General features: G+C 39.2%; 1 protein-coding gene across 2 annotated transcripts in view; it reads left to right on the plus strand.

Moving 5' to 3' along the window:
- The first annotated feature begins 725 nt into the window (after nucleotides 1–725).
- LOC136115142 (E3 ubiquitin-protein ligase KCMF1) overlaps nucleotides 726–24,809 on the plus strand; it is a 63,367-nt gene continuing 39,283 nt past the window's right edge. Inside the window, exons 1-3 of one of the 2 annotated variants that reach the window (XM_071801986.1) lie at nucleotides 726–961; nucleotides 9,269–9,370; nucleotides 24,054–24,221. In XM_071801986.1, the coding sequence (XP_071658087.1) occupies nucleotides 24,191–24,221 (31 nt within the window). In that variant the 5' untranslated portion in view covers nucleotides 726–961; nucleotides 9,269–9,370; nucleotides 24,054–24,190. The remainder of the gene's footprint in view (nucleotides 962–9,268; nucleotides 9,371–24,053; nucleotides 24,222–24,809) is intronic. The other variant, XM_065861070.2, reaches the window with a different exon arrangement.

Genomic DNA, 24,809 nt, shown 5'->3' on the forward strand with positions numbered 1-24,809 from the left:
GTGGGAAGCAACCATGACGGGATATAAAGTTCTCATGGTGTGGAGAGACTGACACTCATCTGGAGTGTGATGACACACAACACGTGGAGCCTCCTCCTTACTGAGCTGGAGCCTGACTGGAGAACACTTCTGGCAGAAGTACTCTGCAGGCCTGACAAAGGGGGAAGAGGAAAAAAATAAGAAGGAAGTCAGCTCTGTGCCCGACCTGGAGTACGCAGTGAGCCGTTCCCCAAAGCTACCAGAACGCCTAACACTATCAGGAAGTAAAAAATCGGTTAGGGGCATGGGCACAGGTCTCCGCCACTTTTTCCCCTTCCTTTTAAATAAAAAGCTAATCAGCGTCTGTCCCCCGGTTCAGACGGACCCTGGCGTCTATTTTGCCGCCGCCGGGCCCCGTTACCTGCGCCGCTTCCACCGCCGGCGCCCACCGCCAGCCCTCCCCAGGGCGCCCCGCCGGCAGGGCCCGCCACCGCCCTCAGCTCTCGGCCCGGCAGCCTGCGCGGGAGGGCCGCCGCCCCGGCGGGATATTTCCTCTTCCTCCCGAAGCGCGGCCGGGGCGGGAGGAGGAGAAAGGGGAAGGGGCCGGGAGCTCTCCAGCGCAGCGGGCAGCCCCACCACCGTTGTCGCTGCGGCAGCAGGCGGAGCGGGAGGCGGCGCCAGCAGCCTGTGGGGCCCAGAGTCACAGTGTCACGGCGCCCGGGAAGCCGCTGCCGCCGGATCCGCCCCCGCAGGGCAAGCGAGGGAGGAGGAGGAGGAGAAGGAGGGAGGGAGGACGGCTCCTCGCCGCCTCTGGTATTTTGCCCCTTTCTCGGCCCTGCCCCCAGCCCCGAGCCTCTCGCACCGGGGCTCCGTGTGTGCGGCGGTGGCGGCGGGCCAGGCCGCAGCGGCGCCCGAGGAGCCCGCGGGAGCCCCGAGACGGGCCTAGGCCGTCGTCTCTAGACTAGGATGTCCCGACATGAAGGTGAGCGGCGCGGGGCCCCAGGCCGCGGCGTCGGGGGCGCGTTTCGCGGCTCGGGCCGGCGTTAGGGCCTGGCGTGGGACCCTCTCGGGCGGATCATCATGGCGCCGCCGCCACCGGGAGGGGGGCTCGTGGAGCCGGCGGCGGAAGGAGGCCGCGGAGGGCGGCGGCCAGGCCTCGCTCTGCAGCGTCATGGGAGGGGAGGCGGCCGCGGCGGTTACGGCCCGTTTCTCCCCGCGGCCTGTGGCGTACCCGGCCGCCTCCCTCTCCGCCCCTCTGGGCGCGAAGCCGGGGCCTGCCGCCGCGCGCGGCCGGGAGCGGGCCGGCAGCGGGCTTCTTCCTTCCGTTTCCTCCCGCATCTACGCCTGAAGGACGGGCGGGCCTACGAGGCGTCCCCGGCGGGCTCGGCTGAGGTGGGCGGCGGCGCGGGGTGGCCTGCCGACGTGTCAGCTGCCGTGGCGGGTCAGGCCGGGCACGGCGTCCTCGGCGCCCCGGGTGAGCGATGCGGCTGGGATCCTGGTAGGAAAGCGGCCTGGCACCCCGGGAGAGCGGGCTGAGTGCGAGGCCTCGCTTCGTTCTGGGTGCCGCGGGTGGGGAGAGGAGCTGGACCCCGGCGCGGGGCCTGAGGGAAGAGGTGTGCAGGCAACCTGCGTGGCCCTGCCGAGGGGAGGCCTGTGTACTGGTAGCCGCAGGAGTTGACCGTTTTCTGTTTTGTGGTAGAGGAAACCAGTGCTGATGTAGTGGTGTGTTTTGAGGCACTAAGAGAGGCCATCAGAGAAACGTGTTTTGCGTGTTTGCCCTGGTCTCGCGGGCTTTTCTGCCGTGGCTGATTTCAGTGGATAGTTTAGAATTGGTCAAAAGGAGAAGGATAGAGAGAGACCTGGAATCTCTACAGGAAGAAGATGGGATTGTGAAAACAAAAGAGAAAGTCGCTTGATTTTTCTGTCCCTTCTTACCATCGGATGAGGTGCCTGGACCAGTATCGACATACTTTGTAAACCCCGGGGTTGTCACCTGAAAGTATAACTTTCTGCTGTGTTAGGAACTTAATTCAGCACCTGTCTTCATTTTCTCTCTTATCTAATTTATCTCTTTTATGTAATCTTAAAATGTTCAGACAGAATCGTTATAGGACATTTTAATATTTTTGGTTAATAGTTCTGGTTTCTAGTTGGAAGCTTGGTGCTGGACAATGGTACGTATGATGGATTTTCAGTGTGCTCTCAATACTTTGCAAACTTCTTGTTTGTGCAAGTGTGTGCACTTCTGAATCCAGTACCTTTTTAAAATTAAAATTTAGTAGGAGTACCAAATTCTTTCTTTCTCTTCCCACCCTCTCCCCTTACAAAATACGTATTTTTCCCAAGAGGGTGGAAATGCTGGATTTGTTGATGATGGGAGATGCAATTTCTAACAATAGTGAATGAAACAAACATTGGTCACAAAGTTGTTGTTGGTCATCTTGTGGGACCATTTAGTCTGTAACTCTCTGCTGTGATGCATGTATACATGATACTCTCTTTAAAGTACAGTGGTAGGATACAAGATTTTCAAGCTTCAACTAGTCAGTACTATGGAAGTCATATCATATGTTGTTCTTCAGTGGTTTTCAGTGATAAGTGCATGGACTGTTATAAAAGATGGTGATGTGTGCTAAAAAGGCATTTCATTCCCAGAGCAGCCTTTTTATTAAGGCAGAGGAAATTCGAAAGTAGATTTCCTTGTAAGTGTATTTCTGATGGGGGCTATATAAATTTCTATTGTGTGTTAGGTTCTGTTTGTAGCAGGGAAAATTACGTTCTCTTGCTTGTATACTTGTTGATATTGTTAGAAGGAGTGACTGTTAATGAAGCCAGGCTTAATATTCTCTTTCTGAAGCACCTTCATCAGTGTTTGTTCTTTCTAGACATGCCTAATAAGAAAAAAATGGAAATAATTTCCTTTCCTGATAAGTGAGTGTGAGTTTGGTAATTTTGTATTGCAGATGTGGACTCCTTAGTCTGCCACTTTATCGTTGAGATACATTTTTATTAAAAATCTAATCAGTTTCTTAACTTCTCAGTGATTCTCCTCTTTACACTTCAGCTGTTTTGTCTTATGCAAGTTCAATATGAGTTATTCTAACTAATATGAAAGACATGCTTTTCCAGTTTCATGGAAAAGTGGCTTGGAGACCTAATTTTGTTAGAAATCTGAAAATCCTTAGAAATGACATATGGAATAAAAGTAATTCTTGTTTCAGTTCTGTCATTCATAGGTGACAGTTTTTGATCTAATGTGACTAGTTTGAGAAGGACTATCTTGGAAGAATATGGTATAGGGGAAAAGGAAGCTTTAATCATGTTTAGTAAGTGATATCTTTTCTGCGTGTTTCCTTTAAAATGGTCCATCCTCAAAGCTGCAGGCAAGATTTATTGATTGCTCCTGACAGAATCTGGATGTTGTACCAGTTTTATGATGGGAAAGTAAATCTCTGGAAGGGTAGATGCTGGAGAAGTTGGAACTCCAAGGTCTCGGGAGTTTAAATAAACCGTGAAGCATCTGATGGAGATTTAAGCTTACTTTCCATCGGATTTTCTTGACTGCTTTCTTTGGTGTAATAATCCCTAAAATAAAATCAGGGGTGGTGTTTTGTTGTTGTTGTTTGTTGTTTTGTTTTGCTTTTTATTTGTGGTTTTCTTTGTTTTGTTTTTTGTTTGGCTTTTTTTTTTTTTTTTTTTTTTAAGATATTTTGTTATCCTCCAGAAAATGTCTGGGCATAGACCACCTCTTCAGTGTGCTCTCATTTTGCACATGACCTCTGGGCTCACATTTCTCCTGAAATCAGGAAAATGGATGCAACCAGAACTTGAAATATTGTTGCTCTTTCTTCAAATGTTCATTCAGCGTTTAAGAGACTGTATTGGTAATACTGTCAGGAGTATCTGTTAGTGTGTATCTGCCTCTTGCTATTGGTAGTTGCTTCTGATTTTTCAAAACCCATTTTTGTTGTGTTATGTGAAGAGACAAGTTGTTCTCTGCCTTTGATTTTCTAGAATGCAACATGAGGTCATCCCCTGGTCTTGGATTTCATGTTGTTCCTTTTATAGGACTGACAAGCTGTGTTTCTCTGGGTTAGCCCCTCTGTTGAGGAGTATGTGGTGGTGTAGTATTTGGCAGCCTACAAGGAGCAGGTAGGTATTTTTTTTTATACCCTAGAAAGTATACCAGAAAGTATTTTGCATATTAAAGATTTTTTTCTGTGGATATACATCTGGCAATGATGCTCTTTTATGGCAGTAGACACCACCTAGGAGAGCGGAAGAACAGAGAATCACAACTTCCAGGAATATAACTGTACAGCCATTTTTTTCAAAGTCTTCTGTGAAACTAGGTTGCTGGAGCATTACTGGTCATACAGAGGCTTGGCTTCAGGTTCCCTACACCCAGCAGCTCCAGTGGGCTCACAGCGCCGTACTGCCTGCACCTCCTGATTCTTAGTCTTGCATGGACTGCCAACACACTCTCAGTCCGAGTTCCATACTTTTTCTTATGTTCACTAAGGCATGTATTTTGCAAGCTTCAGAGAGCTAGCAGCAATGCAAGTGGTGGTGGTTTTTGATGGTACGCATTAGTCAATGTTTCTTAACCAATTGGCAAAGCTCTGCAGTTACACCTATTCCCATGTGAAGTTGCAAACGGATATTGGTAACAAAGCTAGGAAGTGAGAACAGTGACTGTCAGGACCATGTGAGTTTCCAAATATTCTCACCTGGCTTCAAGCACCCTGTATTTGAGTGAGCTGGAGTCTCAGTGCTCCTCTTTTTTTGTATGTATAAATGTCTTGCATAGAGATCCTTTAAATCAGGTACTTATTTGTAGTAGAAGAGTAAATAAGTACGTCTGAAAGAAATACTCAGAACTTGGTCTTTGAAATTTAAGAAATCCTAGAGTTACACTTGAATATATAGCAACCACTTGAAAACAGCTGATGTATGGGTAGTGTAAGCGCCTATCTTCTAACTGTTCAATGAACAAATAGATCAGGAGTCTGAGCTGATGACATTTTCTGTATGATCACTCTACAAAACATAAGTAAAACTTTATACATAATAAACTTCTTGAAAACATTAAAAGAAAGAGTAATTTCCCTCCTAATTACTCAATAGTTGTGTCATACTTGAGCTGCAGAAGGGTACTACAAACTTCTGTCAAGACAAATAACATTCATCAGTTTGTGCCTGTTAATATTTAGTGTAGTGTCAGTTATAGAATTACCACTAAATGCAGAATTAATCTGTTTTTTGCATGTAAAACCATTCAAGTAACAAGACAACATATTTTTCATGCAAAGTGCTCAAGATACTGTGTTGGTGAAATACTGCATTTAATAATGAAACATGCATTTGTGAGGCGTGTTACAACTTGCTGTCTTCTGTTGCATTTTAATAGTTTGCTTGCGTCTTCTCCAAACATGGAATTTTACTATTCCACAATACAGAATAATGACAGATTTTTTCATTTGTTGCTGCTACTCAGATATGTTTTGTAGAAAATCAATCCAGATTAAGTTGTCCATGTAATATAAAACAGTGATTTTTTTTTTTTTTTTAATTTGCACTAATATTTGGCTCTGACAAAGCACTTTCTTACTCTGTATGTAAAAGTATTTCATACTATTGCTAGTTTTGCTCTATGGTAGCATATTAATGCATAAAATTACAAGTGTAGTGCAGTATCTGAAAATGAGTTTGTGTGATAATTTAACTAGTGAGAGCTATGTTTAGAACTGAAATAACTGCAAATGTGATTAGAAATATTGGAACACAGCAATCCACTTTATTGTTAAACTGTTGTTTACTTTCAGTGAGAAACTGAATCATCATTTAATAATGAAAGGAACTTGGGCACACAAATCTTTTAACTAGCAAGGTACTGGTTTTGGGGAAGATAGGTTTTCATTTAAATGAAGTTTCTGGTTCTGACGGTTTAGGGAACATACTGTGTGTGAACCATAATACTGCTGTCCCTGTGAAGTCCGTGAAGAAAGTCCTCCAAAAATACGTGGAAAGAGAGACCATTTTTCTCAGGTTTATGATAAGAAGTAATGCCATGGTTGAAATATTCTTTGGGAAACAGGAGAAAAAGATTAGGTTAAGTGATCGAATGTTGAAAGGTTGATAGCCAGTATCTTAAGCAGAAAAACTGGGACAGAATTTTGATACTTTTAACATTATTGGGTGGGGTTGAAGGGAGAAGACCATGTGAAATAACTCTTACTTCCAAATTTTTGCTTGAACTAGTGGTGACCAGAAGGGATTCAGATGAAGCTTAGAGAGCCATGCAAGTTGCTTGAGCCATACTGGGCAAATACAATTTGTATATATTAAATAAAAAAAAAAAGGCTTTTCAAATAACCTTTGCATGTCTACATTACTGATAATATTTGAGGAAGAGTAGGGGGTGTCACTGTTAATAGTTGTCTTTATTGTTGTTACTTCAGTTACTGTTAAGAAATACAAAAATGGAACAGTGACTAACACCAGAAGTGTTAGTACATTCAAGAAGCTGCTGGACACAGCAGCAGATTGGAAGAACAGCACTCAGGAGTTGGGATGTGCCAGAGTTTCGTTACATACACAGCAGTAATTCAACTGCTGTGTAACTGTGTAATTACACAGCTACATACTACCTACTCCATACCACCCCTCTCTCCCTCCCTTAGGATGTGTGGGAGGGTTTTGTATGTTAGACCACTGATCTGTGTTTGGGAGTGTATAGCAAATGGGTAGGTAGAAAGGAAGGATGGTTGAGGTGTTGATGACAGAGTTCTGTTCTGGAAAGTTGGATTGACCCTCCCTCCTGTCTTCTGCAGCAGAACTGATGTGAACTGCTAGGCAAATCACTTTGGCAAGAATTCACAGGTAGCTTTTAGCTGTTTGTTCCTCATGTTATGAAGGCTTGATTTGAGATTTTTGGGATCTGAGCGTTTACAACTGCAACTGTAGTAACTGAGCAATACACTTTGAAAAATCAAAGATTCTGAAAAATCTGTTCTTTGACATTTCAGGTTGGGCAACTGGATTCAGTGAAGTTGTGGTTCTAATCTTTACGTACATTCCGTGTGTTTCAAGAGAAGGAAAATACTTCTTAGAAGTGCTGTTAATTTGTTGATATTTGTGCTGCACCAGAATGCTATAGAGAAATACTTGCAGGAAAAGACATTGAGAAAATCCATAGTTAATGCAATTTTTTGTAAGTGTGTCATAAATAAAGACTCAGACTGACCAATGATTATAAAACAAATACTTTTCTGTTTGTTTACTGAACACCATATGCTTTGCTGCACTGAGGTGGTGTCTTTCTAGAAAGGAATGTAATTGTGTTAGATTGCATTTCCTATTCTGATAATGGATTGATACTATGATACATATATTTTAATATGAGCAAGACTGTGAGTTTTGAAGAGTGTTTTGTTTGGTTTTTCTATTGCTCTTGGAATCACTTGGGCTAAATTCTACACATCCCGTGCATTCTTTACAGGATTTGGAGTAGATGAGTGGGTTTGATAGCAGTAGGTTCTGGAAATGGAGTCATAATGGAGAAGAGATACACAAACAACTATAGGCAGCAATGCTGCTCACCCATACAGAAACATTGTTATAAGGCACTGTGAGCATCTCAGGCACACTGAGTTCAGAGAACTCAAAAAGAGTGCTGTGACTCAGAACACATATATGAGGGAATTACTGCATGGATGGAAATCGAAAAGGTGTTTGCTGCAGAAATGCTGATATGGAGAGGGAAGCTGAAAGAAAGGCATCATCTGCATGAAAGTGTGATCTTCCCTTTTGAATACAAGAGGATATTTCATGAATTCAAGAGGGTGATTAAAACTGAAGTACTTTTTCATACAGTAGGTAGTGAGATTGTGGAGAATTTTTTCACTGAAGATTCTTGAGGCTGCCTAGTATCCAGATTAAACAATCAAAGTTTTGGATTTCATCTTAAATTTTATACTCCAGGTTTCTTTTTCAGATTCGAATGTGGCTGTTGAGTATCTCAAATCTTATGTCCCATTTTGTTCCTGCACCTTTCCCTGAAGCATCACCTGAATATCTGTTTGGAACTTACTTTTACTAGTTTTTGTGCATGTGATCTTTACAGTTATCCACATTTTTATCTTTGCAAAGCATTATTACAGTTAATTTTGACACAATGAAGACCATTTTGCATTTCAGTGTGGAGCACAGAGACAAGCTCATTATTTTTACCATTTTAGAATATATGGGTAAACCCAAGGTTTCAGTTTAGAGCTATTTTTTATTTGGCTTACTGACACTGTTGATAAGTGAGGTCTGTACCAAGTGTCTTCATCTTTAGTATGATTTTTATCACTCACGTAACTGCTCTTCACCCACAGGATTCAGAATTGTATTTCAAAGGTGTGTGCAGGTGGTAGCTGGATTTCTGCCACTTGAAGTCATTGGTTCTAGTTCGGAATTCAGTTTCAAGTATGGATACAAGTCACTGAAGCCTCTGACATATTTGGGAACATTTACTCCCCTCTCCCCAGGTTTATTCTGAGAATGTAGTTGAAGTGTTAGGGAGAGGATGAAATTTGGTTTAGGGAATTTTAATATTTTTAAATGTTAAACTATTTAAATGAATTTTTTTTTTTTTAGGCTGACTAAGCCTATGATTTGCCTTTGTACAAGAATTCCTCTTTTTATTGCCCATTTGTCAGCCTGCAATGAATTTCATGTGTGTTAATTCTTTCTATTGTGATTGCTTTATTTGGAGCTTTTAGAAGACTTTCTCTAAAAGTTGCCCAATTTCCAGTTGGAGAACCTGGGTGGAACTTTTTTATTACAATTAAACAGGGAACCAGGAAACCATAATGTTTCTCCCATTTGCATGTGGGATGTCAGATAGGGATTTTATGTCTTGTTAAAAGGCACTCAGGAAAGTCTTCTGAAGACTCCATTGCACTGAGTTTTAAAGATGCAGTTGCATTCTTAGAAATTTTTGACTCACTGGGACATTTCAGTGACATACACTGTTTGCACCTATCACTTCATACAGCTTCCCTGTGGTATTTAAAATTAGTTTTTAATTTCTGTATTTGCATAGAATTTCACATTTTAATCAAAATTCTGTTGATTCTGTTCCATGTTTGATCTGGATCATCCTACTGCTATCAGTGACAAAATCCAGCTGAAGAAAGACACCAACTTAAAATCATTACAAATATATTGCAAAAGCAAGATTAAGCAACAAAGTTTTTTTAAAAAAATCATAACTCCTTTTTTTTTTTTTTTCTTACCTCAGGTCAGATTTGGTCTTCCCCCATCACTTCTGCCACTTCCTGGTGCCAGATTCTTTTTGGGAGGCAATGTTTCTTGTCTTGACTGACAAGAGGTGCTGTCTCTGGTAGGATAAATGATCTTTGGTTTCCTTCTTTTTGTCTTTGATCTCTTTTACCCTCTTATTTAATTGTCATTGTTCTTCCTTCCCTTTGCTCTCCCTCTGCTACTTTGCTCCGTAGCATGCACTAGGGTGGGATTCCCAAAAACACCTTGGGCAGTGGTAGACCCAGATTGGATTCAAGTGCAGTAGAGGTTCAGTGCCTGCCTCTGTAAGCCTCTTTGATTGAAAATCCAACCTTTAGTGTTTCTTGGTAGCACAACTAGCCATTGCTTATTTCAGAAAATAGCTGTTGCTGAAAATGTTTTCAGGCAGCAGTTTCTCTGCCCTGTTAAAGACATTGATTTGTGGTTTATTTCTTAGATGAGTTGAAGTGGCTTTAGTAGTGAATATTTTACTAACTAGTCCAGGTTGTGACAGGTTCTTTAATTATTTGTTGAGGAGAGCCGTTGTTTACATAACTTCAGTAACAGTTGCTTCCTAGTGTAAATTATATTTATGGTCTGACTTCTGTTAGCTTATTGATACTAAAGCAGCCAGTATTCTTGACTGAAGATGATTATTTCTAGCCAGCTGTCTTTGACTGTATTTACCCCAAAAAATGGAAAGGATGAGGTGAAGTACTTATGTATAAACAGCGTAGAAATTAGCATGAACTAATGTGACAGATGGAATGAAGCTCTTTGAGAATATCAGTATTCATATTAGGATTTTAATTTTAAACAAATTTCTAAATAAATTCTGTATGTCTACAGACCAACATTGCTGGTCTCCAGATGCTTGATAGTATCACAGGAATTTTGTGGCAGCTTCTGGAAATAAACACCTGGGTGTGTGCCTAGAACAACATGAGAATTACATGGAGGCATCCTGGAGGTAGCTGCTTGGACAGCAGTGCTGTGAGCTGTTAAACAGGTGATATTCTCTGGATACTCTATCAAAGTGTCCTAGCTCCAGCAGCAATAGATAATATGAGATTTTCGAGGTCAGAAATGTGTTAAGACTTGAATGATGGTCAGTAACTTCTGTATTCCAAATAAATTATTTTATTAAGAAACAGTGTTTGGTCTTCATGGTGATACGTTTTTTGCATAACTTAACATTGTGTGTGTGTATTAGCTGTACGTGCTTAGAAGTCAGTGTTCACTTGGAATGAATTTGAAACTGCTGGACATCTGACTGTAAACCTTTGTTGGTTGGACTTAGTTTTTGATAGTCAGAAGGAAATTATCTCTGAAGAAATGTATAATTTGTGCACAAAGGCTTGTCTGTGCTCAGGATACCATCACTTGACTTTCACTTCAACAAAACAGATATTTCAATTATTGCAAACATATGCATATGCTTTTAATATAGGCAGTAACAATGAGATGTGCCTAACACAAATGGTATTATGGTATATCAGTATCAAGCTGAAGTATGGATTGTCTCTAAAAGTGGAAAATATTCATAGTGAGAAGGATCTTGTGATTCACTGCTGAAATCAGGTCTGTGGGAGCAGCTTCACCAAGAGTTAATAGTGGTGAACACACAACTGGACAGACACTGTTCTACCAATGCAGTTTCCAAAGTTTTCTTCTGACTTTATCTCCCTACTTTCCAAAAGTAAGTAAGGCCACTGGCTTCGCCACCTGAATTATTACGGGGGATTGGACTAGATGATCTTTCGAGGTCCCTTCCAATCCCTGACATTCTGTGATTCTGTGATTCTGTTGTTGCTGTTGTTTTTCACATGTCCAGAGTAGACTTTCTCCATAAACCTACCTGTGGAAAATGAGGTAAGATTGGGAAAGAGAATTCAGGATACTCTTGAAGAAAAAGACACCTAAGCTTTGCAAAAGTAATCTGTAGAGAGTGCAGAGCTTTCTACATCATGACTAAACTTTTTTTCAATTTAGGTATGTGTAGATAGCTCAGGTGATCTTAATTCCATACCTGTCTTGTGCTATCATTTGTGGTGTTCTGATAAGATTAAAATGTCAGCCTAATTTGATCACTGAGTGTACAGATGGAAGTTGGTTACTTCTGCTATAAGCCACGACCATTTTTTTATGGTTTAGACTTGTATTTGTTAATTATATTAGTTAGATACCTTACAGATTTAAGAAGATGGAGTAGAAGCTGACAGAGTGTCTTGGCTCAGGAGGAGGTCAGATACGTTTTGCAGCTTTCTTCTCCCTTGTTTATCTGCAGTTTTGCAAAACTGCAAAGGTGAATAAACCCTCCTGAATACAGAAAGATTGGATGCTTCCATCTGCAAGTATCTTCTACCAGGTTGTTTTGGTATAAGGCCTGTGAATTGCCAGGCAGAATCTGACAGCATATAGTGTTCCTCATTCAGGAAGACTTTTGTGAGGAGCTGAGAATACAGCTTCAGATTTTGCAATAGAAGGGTGACTTTGTAAGTAAAGATTCCTTAGAATGTAACCTTCACTTTAAAAATGAAGAGTCCTTAGAATAATTGACTGTTACTATTCAAATTTGGAATGGTAGACATTGCTATGAATAACATTCTTGTGTTATTCCAAACTACTATCTGAAAGTTTATTTAGAAGCAGAGGATCTGCAGGATGCAAATTCTAAGTTTAACTGATGAAGTCACATAAAAAATAATGGAGGGTTGTAATAGATTTGGGGTTGTTTTGCAGTCTGTTATGATATTATCCAGCACTTAAGAATTGAAACCAGTTACTAGGAGGTGTCATGTTCATTGTATCTCAGAGCTCAGGTAATACTTTGTTCTTGGCAGTATTCAGAATTAAAGGCAAATGGCCAGAAAGGTGAAGGAGTGGATTGTTGAGAATTGCATGCTAGCATAAAGTCTTCTAGGCAAGAATAAAGTACTTTGGGGTGATAACTGATTGAGGTATAGCACTTCAGCCTCTAGATTTGAGGAATTCTGTGATGTGTTTTTTTCAGAGGAAGTATGTCCTGTTAGCCACTGATTAACTCTGTTTGTAGTGACTTTATTAAAATTTCTGTTGAGGTTTTTCCAAACCTATTTTTGCTTTCTTGTAATGTCCCTATTCACAAATTAATGCTTTTGAAGTAAGGAGACACTTCCTTAACTTGTGTGATATTGCATTGTATTAAATGTCCCTAATCTGTAAGATGACACTGCCTGCACACTCTTTCATAGTGCTAAGCATAGGCAGATCATTTTAAAACTTACTTCAATTAAGATATATCAGATTTGTTTGTACAGTTGATTTTTCTCATATCCTTAAAATACTGGTTTTTGCGTTTTGTAACTGCAGCATGGCATCTGCACCCATAGTAGGTAGTGAGACCTAATGGGTATTGGTGTGTCCTGTTCTTGTTTCTTGACTCTTGAAGTGAGGTGTATTTGATCTGTTTGGTGAAGTGCAGTATTATTAGTCACCTGCTTTGTTAATGTACTTCAGCAAATAAAAACATCTCTCTTATTTTTTTGATTTATTATACAAAAGCATATTTTTTTGTTAAAACTCGATTTCCAGTTTTTTTAGAACTCTATGGTAAACAAGATTTCCTTTTTTCGTGTAGTTGTTTTTCAATTGTTAGATTAGATTCTGGTTCTGAGTATTCCTCTGCAACTGTAAGTTTCAGGCTGTTTCCATCTGTGTGATCCTTTGTGGAAATGCAGTTTTCTAAATGGTTTTGATGTCGTTTAATTCTGGATGTTTTGCTCTAGAGCAAGGCTCTAGACTGTCTCCTATTCACAGTAAGGATGAGGGGCTTCAGAAAGTTTTTGTCTGAAGCACGGTCATAAGCACAGTGGTACCTGTCTGACTCTTGTGTAAGTCAGAGTACTTGGGAATTTGCTTTATTAAAATTTAATGTGAGGATTTGAGAGATCTGAGTGTTGGCAGGATAAAACAAAAATCTATTTTTTTGGTCTTTATTCTGCCTTTCAGTGTTTCTACCTGTAACAAAACAGCCACAATGAAACCACACTGATTGTTTTGCTCAGAGTTGTTTCTCTATTGAATATAGGTGTTCTAAATACTGACCTCAATGTATCTTCAGCTTCTATGCAGATAACAATAGAGATTGTTTTTTCCTTTTGAAATTGTAAGTGGCAGCTTTCAGTTCCAGGAATAAAAATGAACTCTTCTTCCATCTTACATTTTTAATATGGTTGGGATTTTATGGTAAAATAATAGTGAAGATGATGAACTTACAGTTAATGTTTTCTACAGTAAATTAGTCCCTTTTTATCTTGTTTGACAGACTTGCAATTATTTTTCATACTTTTCCCAAGTGATGCTTTCCTTTTTAGTGTGTTCAATTAAATCCCAATTCTGTAGTGTTTTTTCTGAGAATCAGGTTTACCTTGATATTAGACTTGACCAGAATTTTTTAAAATGGTTTTTCCAAAATTAAAAAAAAAAAAAATATATATTTTTTAAGAGATTGAGTTAATAACAGTAAAAAGACCTAGGTACTGAAGATTCATGAACTGTGATTAATAAATCAATGATGGCTTTTAATGTTTAGTGACAGATTGAAAGCAATTTAGGAAAATGACCTGGGTAATTTTCAAATAGGGTGGTTAGTAAATTGTTCTGAAATCTAAGTTGGATATATGTGTAAAGGTTGAATGGGACTGTCAAGAAAGTGTTCAGAAGGTGATATTCTTACAGTCTTTGGTTCTTTATGTATATGTGGTATAAGAAAAGAGAAACTACAATGAATAAAGATAAATTAAACTCTTCCTAATGAGAGGAAGAAAGAGAAAGGTAAGCATTTCAGTATGGCTTGTAAATGGCTGGGTTGCCAGTTACGAGCTAAGAACTGTGTGCCACAGTGGATTGGAAAGGGAGAGAGGAATGGAACAAACTCAGAGCCTGACTGAAGTAGACCTGAAAACTATTTTTGCTTTAGGATACTGCATTTCCCACAGCACTTTTCTGGTTTAGCTGTCATGTCATAAGCAAATGTAGTTTCTGCAGGCACATTACCAACCTGAGAAGCTGTTCTCTGTAGCAAAGAGTGGGAGTAAAAGTGGTTACTAAGGCTATGTTCATAGTAAGAAAAATGCTTGAGAAGGCCGAGGGTAGAACACTGCTATTACTTAAATTAATACATTATAGGTTTTTAACCTCCTGTTGCAATTTTTAAAAATAAGTTTATCATTCTGTCCTGTGTTAAGAGAAACTCAATTCAAGTTCTTAGGCCTCTTATGGTGTTAAGGAAAGATAATTTCTTTTTATGACATTTTGATGCCATTCAAGCTGATGATTTTGAAACAGGCTGTAGATGTTAGTGTTGTGCTCCTCTCTGTGAATGTAGTTGGGTGATAGGTAGACATCCAGGTATGGCTGCCTGCCATTTATCAGACCACCACTGCTTTCTTTAGTGAAGAGGAGAACCACTTGTTCTTTCCCTCCTTCTTGCAGCTGCCTTCTGGATCTGTTTTCCTGACATGAAAAATCTGTGTATTTCCAGACTGCCTTGTGCAAGTCTTTTAAGTCTCAGCTATCATGTTGTAATTGCGAGTTATTACCATGAAAGCTGGAGCACTTGCTGCATGAAAACTTTTGTCTTTCACTTCTAGCTCTGTGGTTGCCCAGCCAGTGCTGCCTGGTTCCTGCGTTGCTGCCTGTACTGAATATTAACCTTTTCTCTGTGCTGCAGGGGAGAGGAACTTGCCACGTTTGCCTCCTTTTGGAGTGTTTAAGTATCCTAAGAGAGTCAGGAGTGAGTCTGATGGTTCAAAAGGAAGTGAAACTGTGTGTGTATTCCAGACACCAGAGCTATCAGTAGGGTGTACCTAAATAGGATATTTAATTTCTGCTAAGCTTTTTGCAAAGGGAAGAATTTACAAGAAAAACTGTTGAATTTTGTGGCTGCCAGGTGTATCGAGTATTGATATTTTTTCTTATCTACCTAAAATGGTGACTCATAGGAAAGGGAGTCAAGACCGTTGAGTCTTCACACACTTTAACTGATGTGTTCAGTTGAACCATACTACTCGTTTCTCTCCTATGCTTGATTGAACAGGTCTTGGTCTCCTTGTTTTGTTGTTGTGGGATTTTTTTCCCTTTTTTTTTTCTTTTTTTTTCCTTTTTTTTTTTTTTTTTTGGTCACTCCTCTTAAATTGCACTCAAAACCAAAATATGCAAAGGCTTTTTTTCTGAGAACATCACCTCTTAATTCTGCATACCTCAACAGAGAAGTACTAGTTAATCTGTTTAATTTCTTTGGAGGGTTTTCTCAGTGTTTCCTTATGTTTTTTTAAACCTATAAAACTCATATGTATGATGTTCCTTCCTCCAACCCAGTTCTCTTTCAGTTCATGTTTGCTTCAGCTCAGTATTTCTGTTGTCTCTTTAGTCCTGAAATAAACTCAGGAATCTAGTGCTGTCCTATTAAATGAGAATCTATGACATTGATTTTTCTAGATACAGGATTTAGGTGATTGCTGTTACTGTTATCTTCTTGCCCTGGCACTGTTTACAGCTTCCTCAGTTTAAGTATTTTTCTGTTATTAGAATTCACATGCTGTTTGCCATTTTCCAGATTGACAGAGTTGTTAAATAAGATCATGTCTGGTGCCAGTTCCCTTTGCTGCCACGTTATAAACTTCTGTGCTCTGATAAATGTGTTGCAATTTCCTTAATTTTAATGTGTTTTATGGTACTTTAGCAGGCTTTCATGTTGTGATGGTTTTGATGGTCAAATTAAATTATATTAATCTAGTGATGAAACGTGTGAGACAGACTGTCAAATATTAAATTAGAAATCCAGATCCGCTTAGTCAAAAATTCTTTGCAATGTACACAGTTTCTGGTTCTCCTTAAAAGTCTTAAACATGTCTGGCAAAACCTTTCACTGTGAATCACTTCTCATGACTGGTTAAGAATTCTGCTGTTTTCTAAATGTTTAGATATGTTAAATGTAATAATCTATTCAGAGAAGATACTCGACATTTTTGTTGAAAATATAGAAGTCTGTGGTACTGAGTGAAAACATCTTTGTACTGTAGGAGGCCAGGACTTAAAACTGTAATTTAGCTTTCTCTGTCTGAATTTAAGAAACAATTAGTGAAGAGTGATCAGGATATGAAGCCTAGAAAACGCTATTTAGATTGTCAGTAACTACTTAATACACTTTTTTTGGCTATTGTGTCTGGAGAAAAAGTGGTTTGTGGTGTTTGCACGAACTTGTAAAAGTAATAAAACAAAAAATAGAAGTCATAGCAAATACTGTTCTAGGAAGTTCAAACATAATAGCTTTCCTCCACTAAATGTGGCTCCATACTTATATTTTTTTGTATCATGAGCTGTATAGTGATTCTTGTTAAAATTACACCTAGATATCTAGTGCAGAGTGTTCAGCAGCCTCAAGAGTGTTTTCCGTTGGTGCGTGTGGTGTGCCAGCAGTGTATTTAGAGACATGTAAGAATCTGCAGATGTGTACGTAAAATTTTCACAGAGAAAATGATTGCTCTTTTTGTTGTGTAGAGAGAATATATGTTTAATATTGACAAGAACTGATTGAGGTTTTGGCCAATTTCAGGCAGAATAAATGAACGATATTTAAACCTCATCTTCCAGAATTATTAGTATAGTATCTCCTTTTTTCAGTTATGTGATATGTAGGAAATGAACTTCGCAATGATTTTTGGACAGTGATCAAGAAATCTATATTGATTGTTGTTGTTGTTGCTTGGTTTGAATATTTTTTGCAAAGGTGATATTTAAAATAATAAAAAAAAAGTTGCACGCACAGGGCTTAGCATTATGCCATCTAAGAAAAAAACTTTGCTGTTTCAGCCAAGGTGGTAGTGAAACCACAAGTGTTTCTGGGATCTATCTTCAAAAAACTGAAGAAGTTCACTTGATGTTTATGTTTGCGCTGATAGTGGCAGAATTGTTCTTGGACCTGCGGTATGTAATTTGTGTCATGGGATGCCATCTACTGGGCAGTGTGTTCAGTACATATGAGATAATAGAGCCTGCCTGTGAGAGCAGTAAATCCTTTAGGAGCTATCTATGAGTTGTTTGATTAAGATGTTGAAGAACTACAAATGTGTTGTTAGCATTTCAGTGTTCTTTTCAAAGGAGTAAAAACAGCCCTAGTTATTACATTTAGATATTGTGGTCTTCCTCTTAAAGTTGGATCTGGAGAAGAGATGTTGAGTGATTTCCTGCGCTATCCCCCCACCCCGCCTCAGCCCCCAGTGTGAATTTTTGATGGTGTTTTAGGGAAATAGAAATGATCATAATTGTTGTCTTGTTCTTTGACTGATTGTAGTTCTACATTATTAAAATAATTTGTATAATCAAATAGAAATGAATAGGCTGACTTAGAAAGGTTATGAATTCAAATTAAGAAGCAGCAAAATGAATCTAACTAGCACAGTTTTATTTCATCCCTTTCACATAGGCCTCTAGGTAATAAGCTTAATTACCTGGCCAGATGCTAGTTTGTGTCTGGGGTGCTTTTCCCCGACTGCCCTGGTGCACAGGATAGCCCGCTCTCAGGGTGAAACAGAGACGTATTCTGTTGTATATCTGAAAAAGAGATTCGAGGCAGTCAGCAGTGTGATGTTCTTGTTGTGCTGTCAGAATGGGAAGGCATGATGAATGAATTGGGGAATTCCAGAGAGAAAAGGTCAGTTTCATGGGAAAGGCAGGTGACTGTAGCTGTGGGGAGCCATCTCTCTCTGTCTTTCCTGCATGATTCCTGTGGGATGTTGGGTGTGTTTTGCAAGTGCTTACTAATTGCTTATTCTGATGTCATGACTGAAACTGTTCTGTGTGTAACTTCCATAATGTGGAATGTGAAAGCAAAAATCAAAAAACTTCCGGTAGCAGGCTGACACTGTGTTAGAACCAAGGCTGCAACTTGCTGGGCCAGCTATAGTGGTCAATTCTTTCTTTTTAAATCAGTTCTAGACAAGTACTAAACACTGTGTGAGTAGACTTCATGAAACTTGGTGACAACGGAGAGACAAGATGTCCATTTCCGCTCCAGACTCAAGAGGAAGGAGGAGTGCTGTTCAGAAAACAAAAGCGTTTTGCCTTTCTGGTCTCATGTAGGCCTGATTCCCCCCTTTCTTTCCAATTCCAAGTCAACAGTATCTCTGCCTGCAGCTTTAATCCTACTGGTTCTTTTTGGAGACATGCTAGTCTGGTTGCTGCTTCTTCACCTCTGCTATAGGAAGATATTGCATGTTCAGCCCTCTTGCACACAGGATGAGAAAGGGGATGCAGTTGTTTTAGTTTCTTCAGGGGTATGATGTGTGAATTTTCTGTTCAGCACTTGACACTGCAGTGAAGATGGAGAATGCTCTCTGTTGTAGGTGTCCTTGATGTTTATTTTCACAATCTGCTTTAGTAAACATGTGAGAGAAAAAATAAGCAAAACCCAGAGTTTTATGGTTTGCTGGCTTTCTGATGAAATTATCACAGAAACAACAGAAGTTTCTGTTCCTAGAAATTAACCTCTCAAATTAGGCAGTCATACGCATTAAGAGATTGGACTATTAAAGTAAGAAGCATTTGACACTTCTTTTTTAATGTTATCAAGTGGCTTGTATTTTCCTATCTTCAGTCTTGGAAACAGCTGAACCGCTGAAGTACAATGTCTTGCTTTATGGCCTGGGGTTGTCAAATGGCACGTAGACTACAGATGAGATAGCTGATGTCAAGCAAATTTATTTAAAAAACCTAGCCAAACCAACGCAACCCACTGAAAGAGCATCTTACAGTGAAATGTATCAAATGCGTATTATGGTCTTCAGAATATAAAAATGAAATGCACTATACAGATTGCGGCCATTTATTTATTCCGTGAAAAAGGCAACACATCTGTTATAACTTCACTTGAAGGCTTAGGTTGGGATTTTTAAAAAGTAATTTCGAAAGGCAGAAACCCTTAAGTTTGTCCAGCCCCCTGAAATGCAGCCTTATTCTTAGGTGTAATTCCATCAGTCTTTGAGAAGGGTGAACACCTCTAGTACTTTAGGTAAAATGGGGAGAAATGCTTAAGTAACTGACGTATTTACTCTGGAGAAGAAATAATTGACAGACTAATTTTCTATCTATATTGAACATTAAAAAACTTCAGTGGTCATTCTGAACACTGATGAATTCAAAACAGTACCTGACTTGCAGGTGGGAAGATTGGTTTTTGGACATTTAGCTGCTGAAGGGAATGTTAAATGAATGTCTTTAATGTGCTGCTAAAACCAAGGAGTTTAATTCTCAGGGACAGCACAAGGATTAAATACTGCTATCAGGAGCTAAATGTTGCTGGTTTCTCTGTTTGAAAATTTCAGATGCAGGCTTTGTAGATGAGTGGATGACATTTTCTCTCAAATTGCTGAAAATGAAATGATGCATCAAAAGTATTGATAAAGTTTAGCAGCTCACATTGTTGGAGGCAGGAACATATTCCAGTATCTCTATATAGCTTGTCTTTGACCAGGTGTTTTTCATAAGAAAAATGAACCAAAAAAACCCACAACCAAACAAACAAAAAACAAAAAAAATAACAAACCTACTTAGTTTTGTACATTTCCTGTGGTCATTTTTATCTGGACCAGATTATTGAGCTTTTAATATTATTATTCTAATTGTCCATAGTATCTGAGGAGGCCAAGTGGTGAAAAAAACCTTTCCTGTGTTACAAATGGATGTCAACACAAGGCAGTATGGGCTTTGAAGGTTGAAGATGCTTTGCTTTATTTTATACCTTACATTTACATGTAATTGTAAAAAATTAATTCTGATGTATGTGGTATTTGAACCACACTTCTGTAGAGCATTATTCTCTCCATTATGAAATCGGACTCTCTGCCTCCTTGTTAAGCCTGGGAGAAGTGGCTTTCATTTTAGTTAATTCCTAGCAAAAATAATTCTATGTCATAAAAGCAAATAACATTTGACTATCAGAATCAAAGCAGGAAAGGTGTTAAGGAGGGTTTTGGGGTGCGGTGGTGGTGTTGTTTGGTTGTGTTTCTGGTTTTGGTTTGTTCATGCGTTTTTTTTGTGTGTTTTTGTTTGGGTGTTGTGTGGTGTTTTGCGTAGGTGTGCTTGTTTGTTTGTTTAATAGAACATCACTGTTGAGCATGCTACAGATAAAATGCTTTGTGGTAATGTCTTCCCTGAACTCACTGGCCATGATTAGTTGAAGATATGGGACGACTTGTCATAAAAGTAATAAGAATTTTTTATTGAAGGGGAAAACCGTATTTTATTAGTGGGACTGTTAGGTATGTCCTGATTCATTTCACTCAAAATATGAAGCTGGAGAGACCGTGACTGTTGATATTGCAAGGGAATACTTCTGAAGAAACTTTCAGAACTTGAAGTTTGATAATTAAATGTAAACTTAACCAAAATTCCTTAGGCTTTTAGCACAATGCTTCCCTCTAGTGGAACAGTGTTACGTTAGGAAAAAAAAAAAACCAACACGTTCTTTGGCAGTGAGCACCAAGGTTTTAATTAAACATCATACATGCAATGCAGTGTATGTGGGCACTTGTATAGCAATAACGAATTAGAAAAAAATTGAGGAAGCCACCTCTATCACCTGTAATAATGAAAATGTAATCTAATTAAAATGGATATTTCTTATTCTGATTATTCTAAATTATTGCTTTGCAAAAGATGAATCAGAAGTTCTCGTTGAATACCAACTCATTTGGGGTTAATAAGGTTTCACTTAAGGATTCTTTTAGAAGTCAGTAGCATTTAGTGCAAACTAGAAATGTATGCTGGATGTCTAAATCCTTGTCACACATAGTTCAGGCTCTTTTTTTGGTTGGTTGTTCACTTTTGTTCCCCATGTCAGAGCAAACCCCTCTAGAGCATGTTTTCTTCTCAAAATGTGTGATTAATATGAATGCATCTAGTTTAATCTGACATTCTTGAATCTGTAACATACCTGCTGTATTTGCAAATATAAGGTAAATCCAAGCAAATTTTGGAGAGGTGTCTGGTGAAAGACATGCTGTGCTGACAGGAATATGTTGTCTTTGTGTGTCTGGGGTTTGGAATTTCAGTTGATGTACAGATTAAAGTAGAGAAAATGAAAAACAAACCCAAAGCTTTGGTAAGGATATAAGTGTGTACTATAGTAGAAAGAGTAGGATGAAAGGAGATTATTTCCTTGCCTACTTCAGTTTCAAGATCCCAGACTGGATAGATGAATGATGTTTTGGCAACCAAATAATAATAGGAAAAACTGTAATGGACCTGACTTTGAGACTGTTATAAAAAAGAAGGAATAAATGATGTAATTTCTGGAAAAGAGGTCCTACTGAATTCGGGGGGAAGTCTGGGGTTTTAAGCTTGAGTTTAGTTTCCAAACTGAGGTTTTTAATTACATTTTTATTTTTGTGGTTTTCATTCGCTGATACACAAAAGGATATAAAACTAACATGTTACATCCCCTGCTGTCAACCTGTTTCTCAAAGGGGAGGATGTGGTAGTTGCGGCAAAATATTAACCTTGAGACAAGTACGAAACATGACGTCTCAACAACTGTTATTCTTTTGATCTGCCTTCACCAACCATAGTGATGTGTTATGCTAATGTTAGTTTTTCTGTTCATCTCAGGTTGTAGGCTTTCTCATAACTGATCATAAGAAGCGAAAGTCATCTGTTTGCAGAACTTGTATTACATTTCCACTGGAAATGTTAATACAAACATGCTGTGATTTATCTTCATGGCTGAATTTCTCCAAAGTTAATATTGAAAAGTATTCACATGAAGAAAATGTGTAAATGAAATCTTATTAAAACATGCCAGTCGTCAAGTAGGGACAATATAGATGTCTGAGAGAACATGTGGTTATGAACCTGATCATCCCCTACGGTGGGAGGGACTTTACTCCTCCAGTCCCTGTCTTGCAGTTCATCCACTCAAGAAATGTGGGAAGAGAGCTTGCTGATGAAGACTGAGGCAAAGAAGTTGTTGGGTACTTCAGCCTTCTCCTTGTTATTACCAGTTTGCCAGTTGGTGGGGGGAGTACACTGTCTTTGACCTTCCTTTTATGGTTGTCCTACTTGCAGAAGCCCTTCTTGTTAATCTTTGTGTCCCTTGCTAAGTTCAGCTCCGGCTGTGTCTGGGCCTTATCTCTGCACAACCGGGCAGTGTCCTTATACTCTTCCCAGGATCCCTGTCCCTGCTTCCACTGACTGTGCATTTCCTTCTTGCCTTCTAGTTTGACCAGCAGGTCTTGACTCAGCCATGCAGGCCTCTTGCCCTCCTTACCTGATTTCTTACACCTGGGGGTTGCAATCTCTTGTGCTCTATGGATGGTGTCTTTAGAGATAATACTGCTCTGTTCTGCTCCCTTGGTCCCTGAGGGCAGCTAATCAGGGGGCCCTATTGACCTTGAAGAGCTAGAAGTTGGCTTTCCTGAAATTCAGGATCATGACTTTACTGTTCACCTGTCCCACATCCTTCAGAACTGCAAATCCCATGAGTGTGTGATCACTGCAGCCCAGGCTGCCTCCAGTCTTGACTTTACTGATACGCTCACTCGCATTGCTGATCGTTGGGTCCAATATTGCATCCCCCTGATAGGACTGTCTGTTACCTGGTTTAGGAAGTTATCCTCCATGCACTCCAGTATTATGTGTGGTAAAGCTTCTGTTCAGATGCTACAAAGTGGAGTAGCACAACAAAAATAATTTAAAAAAAAAAAAAAATCTGTAATTAACACCAATTCTCTGTCGGTTAGGCTTAAAAAAAAAAAAATAAAAAAATATAAATATATATATAAAAATATATAAATATATATATATATATCGGGGTTGGATAATGTGGCTGTTTAGTTCTGGCAGTTACATTTCTCTGAAGTTGTCTGTGCTGTGAAGAACATGTCTTAACTGATGCTGAAAGAGGATATTGATAAAAATCCTGCCTTAATTGTATAGACAGGTTTCTTTTGTGGAGGCCCTTAATTTGTACTGCAGTTGAAGGAAATTTATGTTACGCTTGACAGGATACAAGATACTTCCTGCACTTTACTAAGTAACCAAGAGAGAACTGAAACCACACAGAGAAAAATGAAAACGTTTGGAAGCCATAAAGGCTTTCTCTGATGCAAGCAGTGTGACTATCTCGCAGTACAAAGACTGAGTTTGAGAAAGAAGTAGGGTGGAGAGAACTGGTGCAAGCTAACTTCAAAAAAACACCTTTTTTTTTTTTTTTTCCCCTGTTATTTAAAATGGGAAAAGGTCATAATTTCTGCCCCACATAGAATGTCAGGGTTGGTTATGGTGTTCTTCAGAATTAAAAGTATTAGGAAGTGTGACAGTGAAGGATGAAAAGTTAGTGGACTCTTGTCAGTGGTTGGGTTGGTTATTATTGTTTTTTCCTCTCAATCTGCAATTATACCATTCAGCTTTTAAGTGTGTGACCCAAGATTCCTAACTGAACAGTCAAAATACTAGCCAATACTACCAGGTAAAGGTGCCTATAAGAAGACGCGTCCAAAGAGATTTTGTAACTTATTTCAGGTGCTTGAGTTTACCTGTATTTTACTGCAAGAATTCAGAATTCTAGTTGTGAGAGAGCAGTGTCTTTCAAAGACATAAATGTGTTAAAAAGTTGAGTCTTGTGTCAGCTGCATGTGTCAGAGATGGCTGGTTCCTTTTAGTTGTTGAGACACAATAGCAACAAATCCGCGTCATTTAAAAAAGTGTATTTATTGCTGTTTTAAAGCAATTCTATTTGTTTACAGGTGTCAGCTGTGATGCATGTTTAAAAGGAAACTTTCGAGGTCGCCGATACAAGTGTTTAATTTGCTACGATTACGATCTATGTGCAACTTGTTATGAAAGTGGTGCAACGACGACAAGGCATACAACTGACCATCCAATGCAGTGCATACTAACAAGAGTAGATTTTGGTAAGTGATAACTTCAAGCTCTAGTAATTTGCTGCTCAGTTGTGTCTGCAAACATAATATGGATTTTCATCTTTCTACTTATTAATCACTGCCCACATTAGCACACTGAAAATAAGAACAAGTTTGTGTCCTCTAAAAAACAGGCATGTTTTCTTTGATTTTAGCATAGAACTGCTTTATGTATTTCATTTTAATTGCTGCCTATATATTTTTAATCTTTCTAGTCAGATAATAGCAGGTTATCAGACTAATAAATACACTTAATACCAATGACACCACCTAGTTAACTTCTAATTCAGAAGATGTGGCAACCTTCTTGCCCCAGTATGCTTTACTTGAGAGCCACAGTGGACATGCAGAAAAATACTGGCGAGATTTTGTAAGGTAGATTATTCACTGGTGGATTATGTGAGACTGTAGATACAGCAGAGGTAGTGATGGAATATAATGAGTGTAAAAAATTAGTGGCAAGGACTGGTATGTAGTCTTCCTGGAACTCTTTTGAAGATGATGTAATTTAAAAATTACTTCTGACTGTGAAGCCATGTCAATATTTAAAATAAAAAATACTTGTTCTTGTCCCCTATC

The sequence above is a fragment of the Patagioenas fasciata genome, chromosome Z (assembly GCF_037038585.1).
Source record: "Patagioenas fasciata isolate bPatFas1 chromosome Z, bPatFas1.hap1, whole genome shotgun sequence".
NCBI classification, from domain to species: domain Eukaryota; kingdom Metazoa; phylum Chordata; class Aves; order Columbiformes; family Columbidae; genus Patagioenas; species Patagioenas fasciata.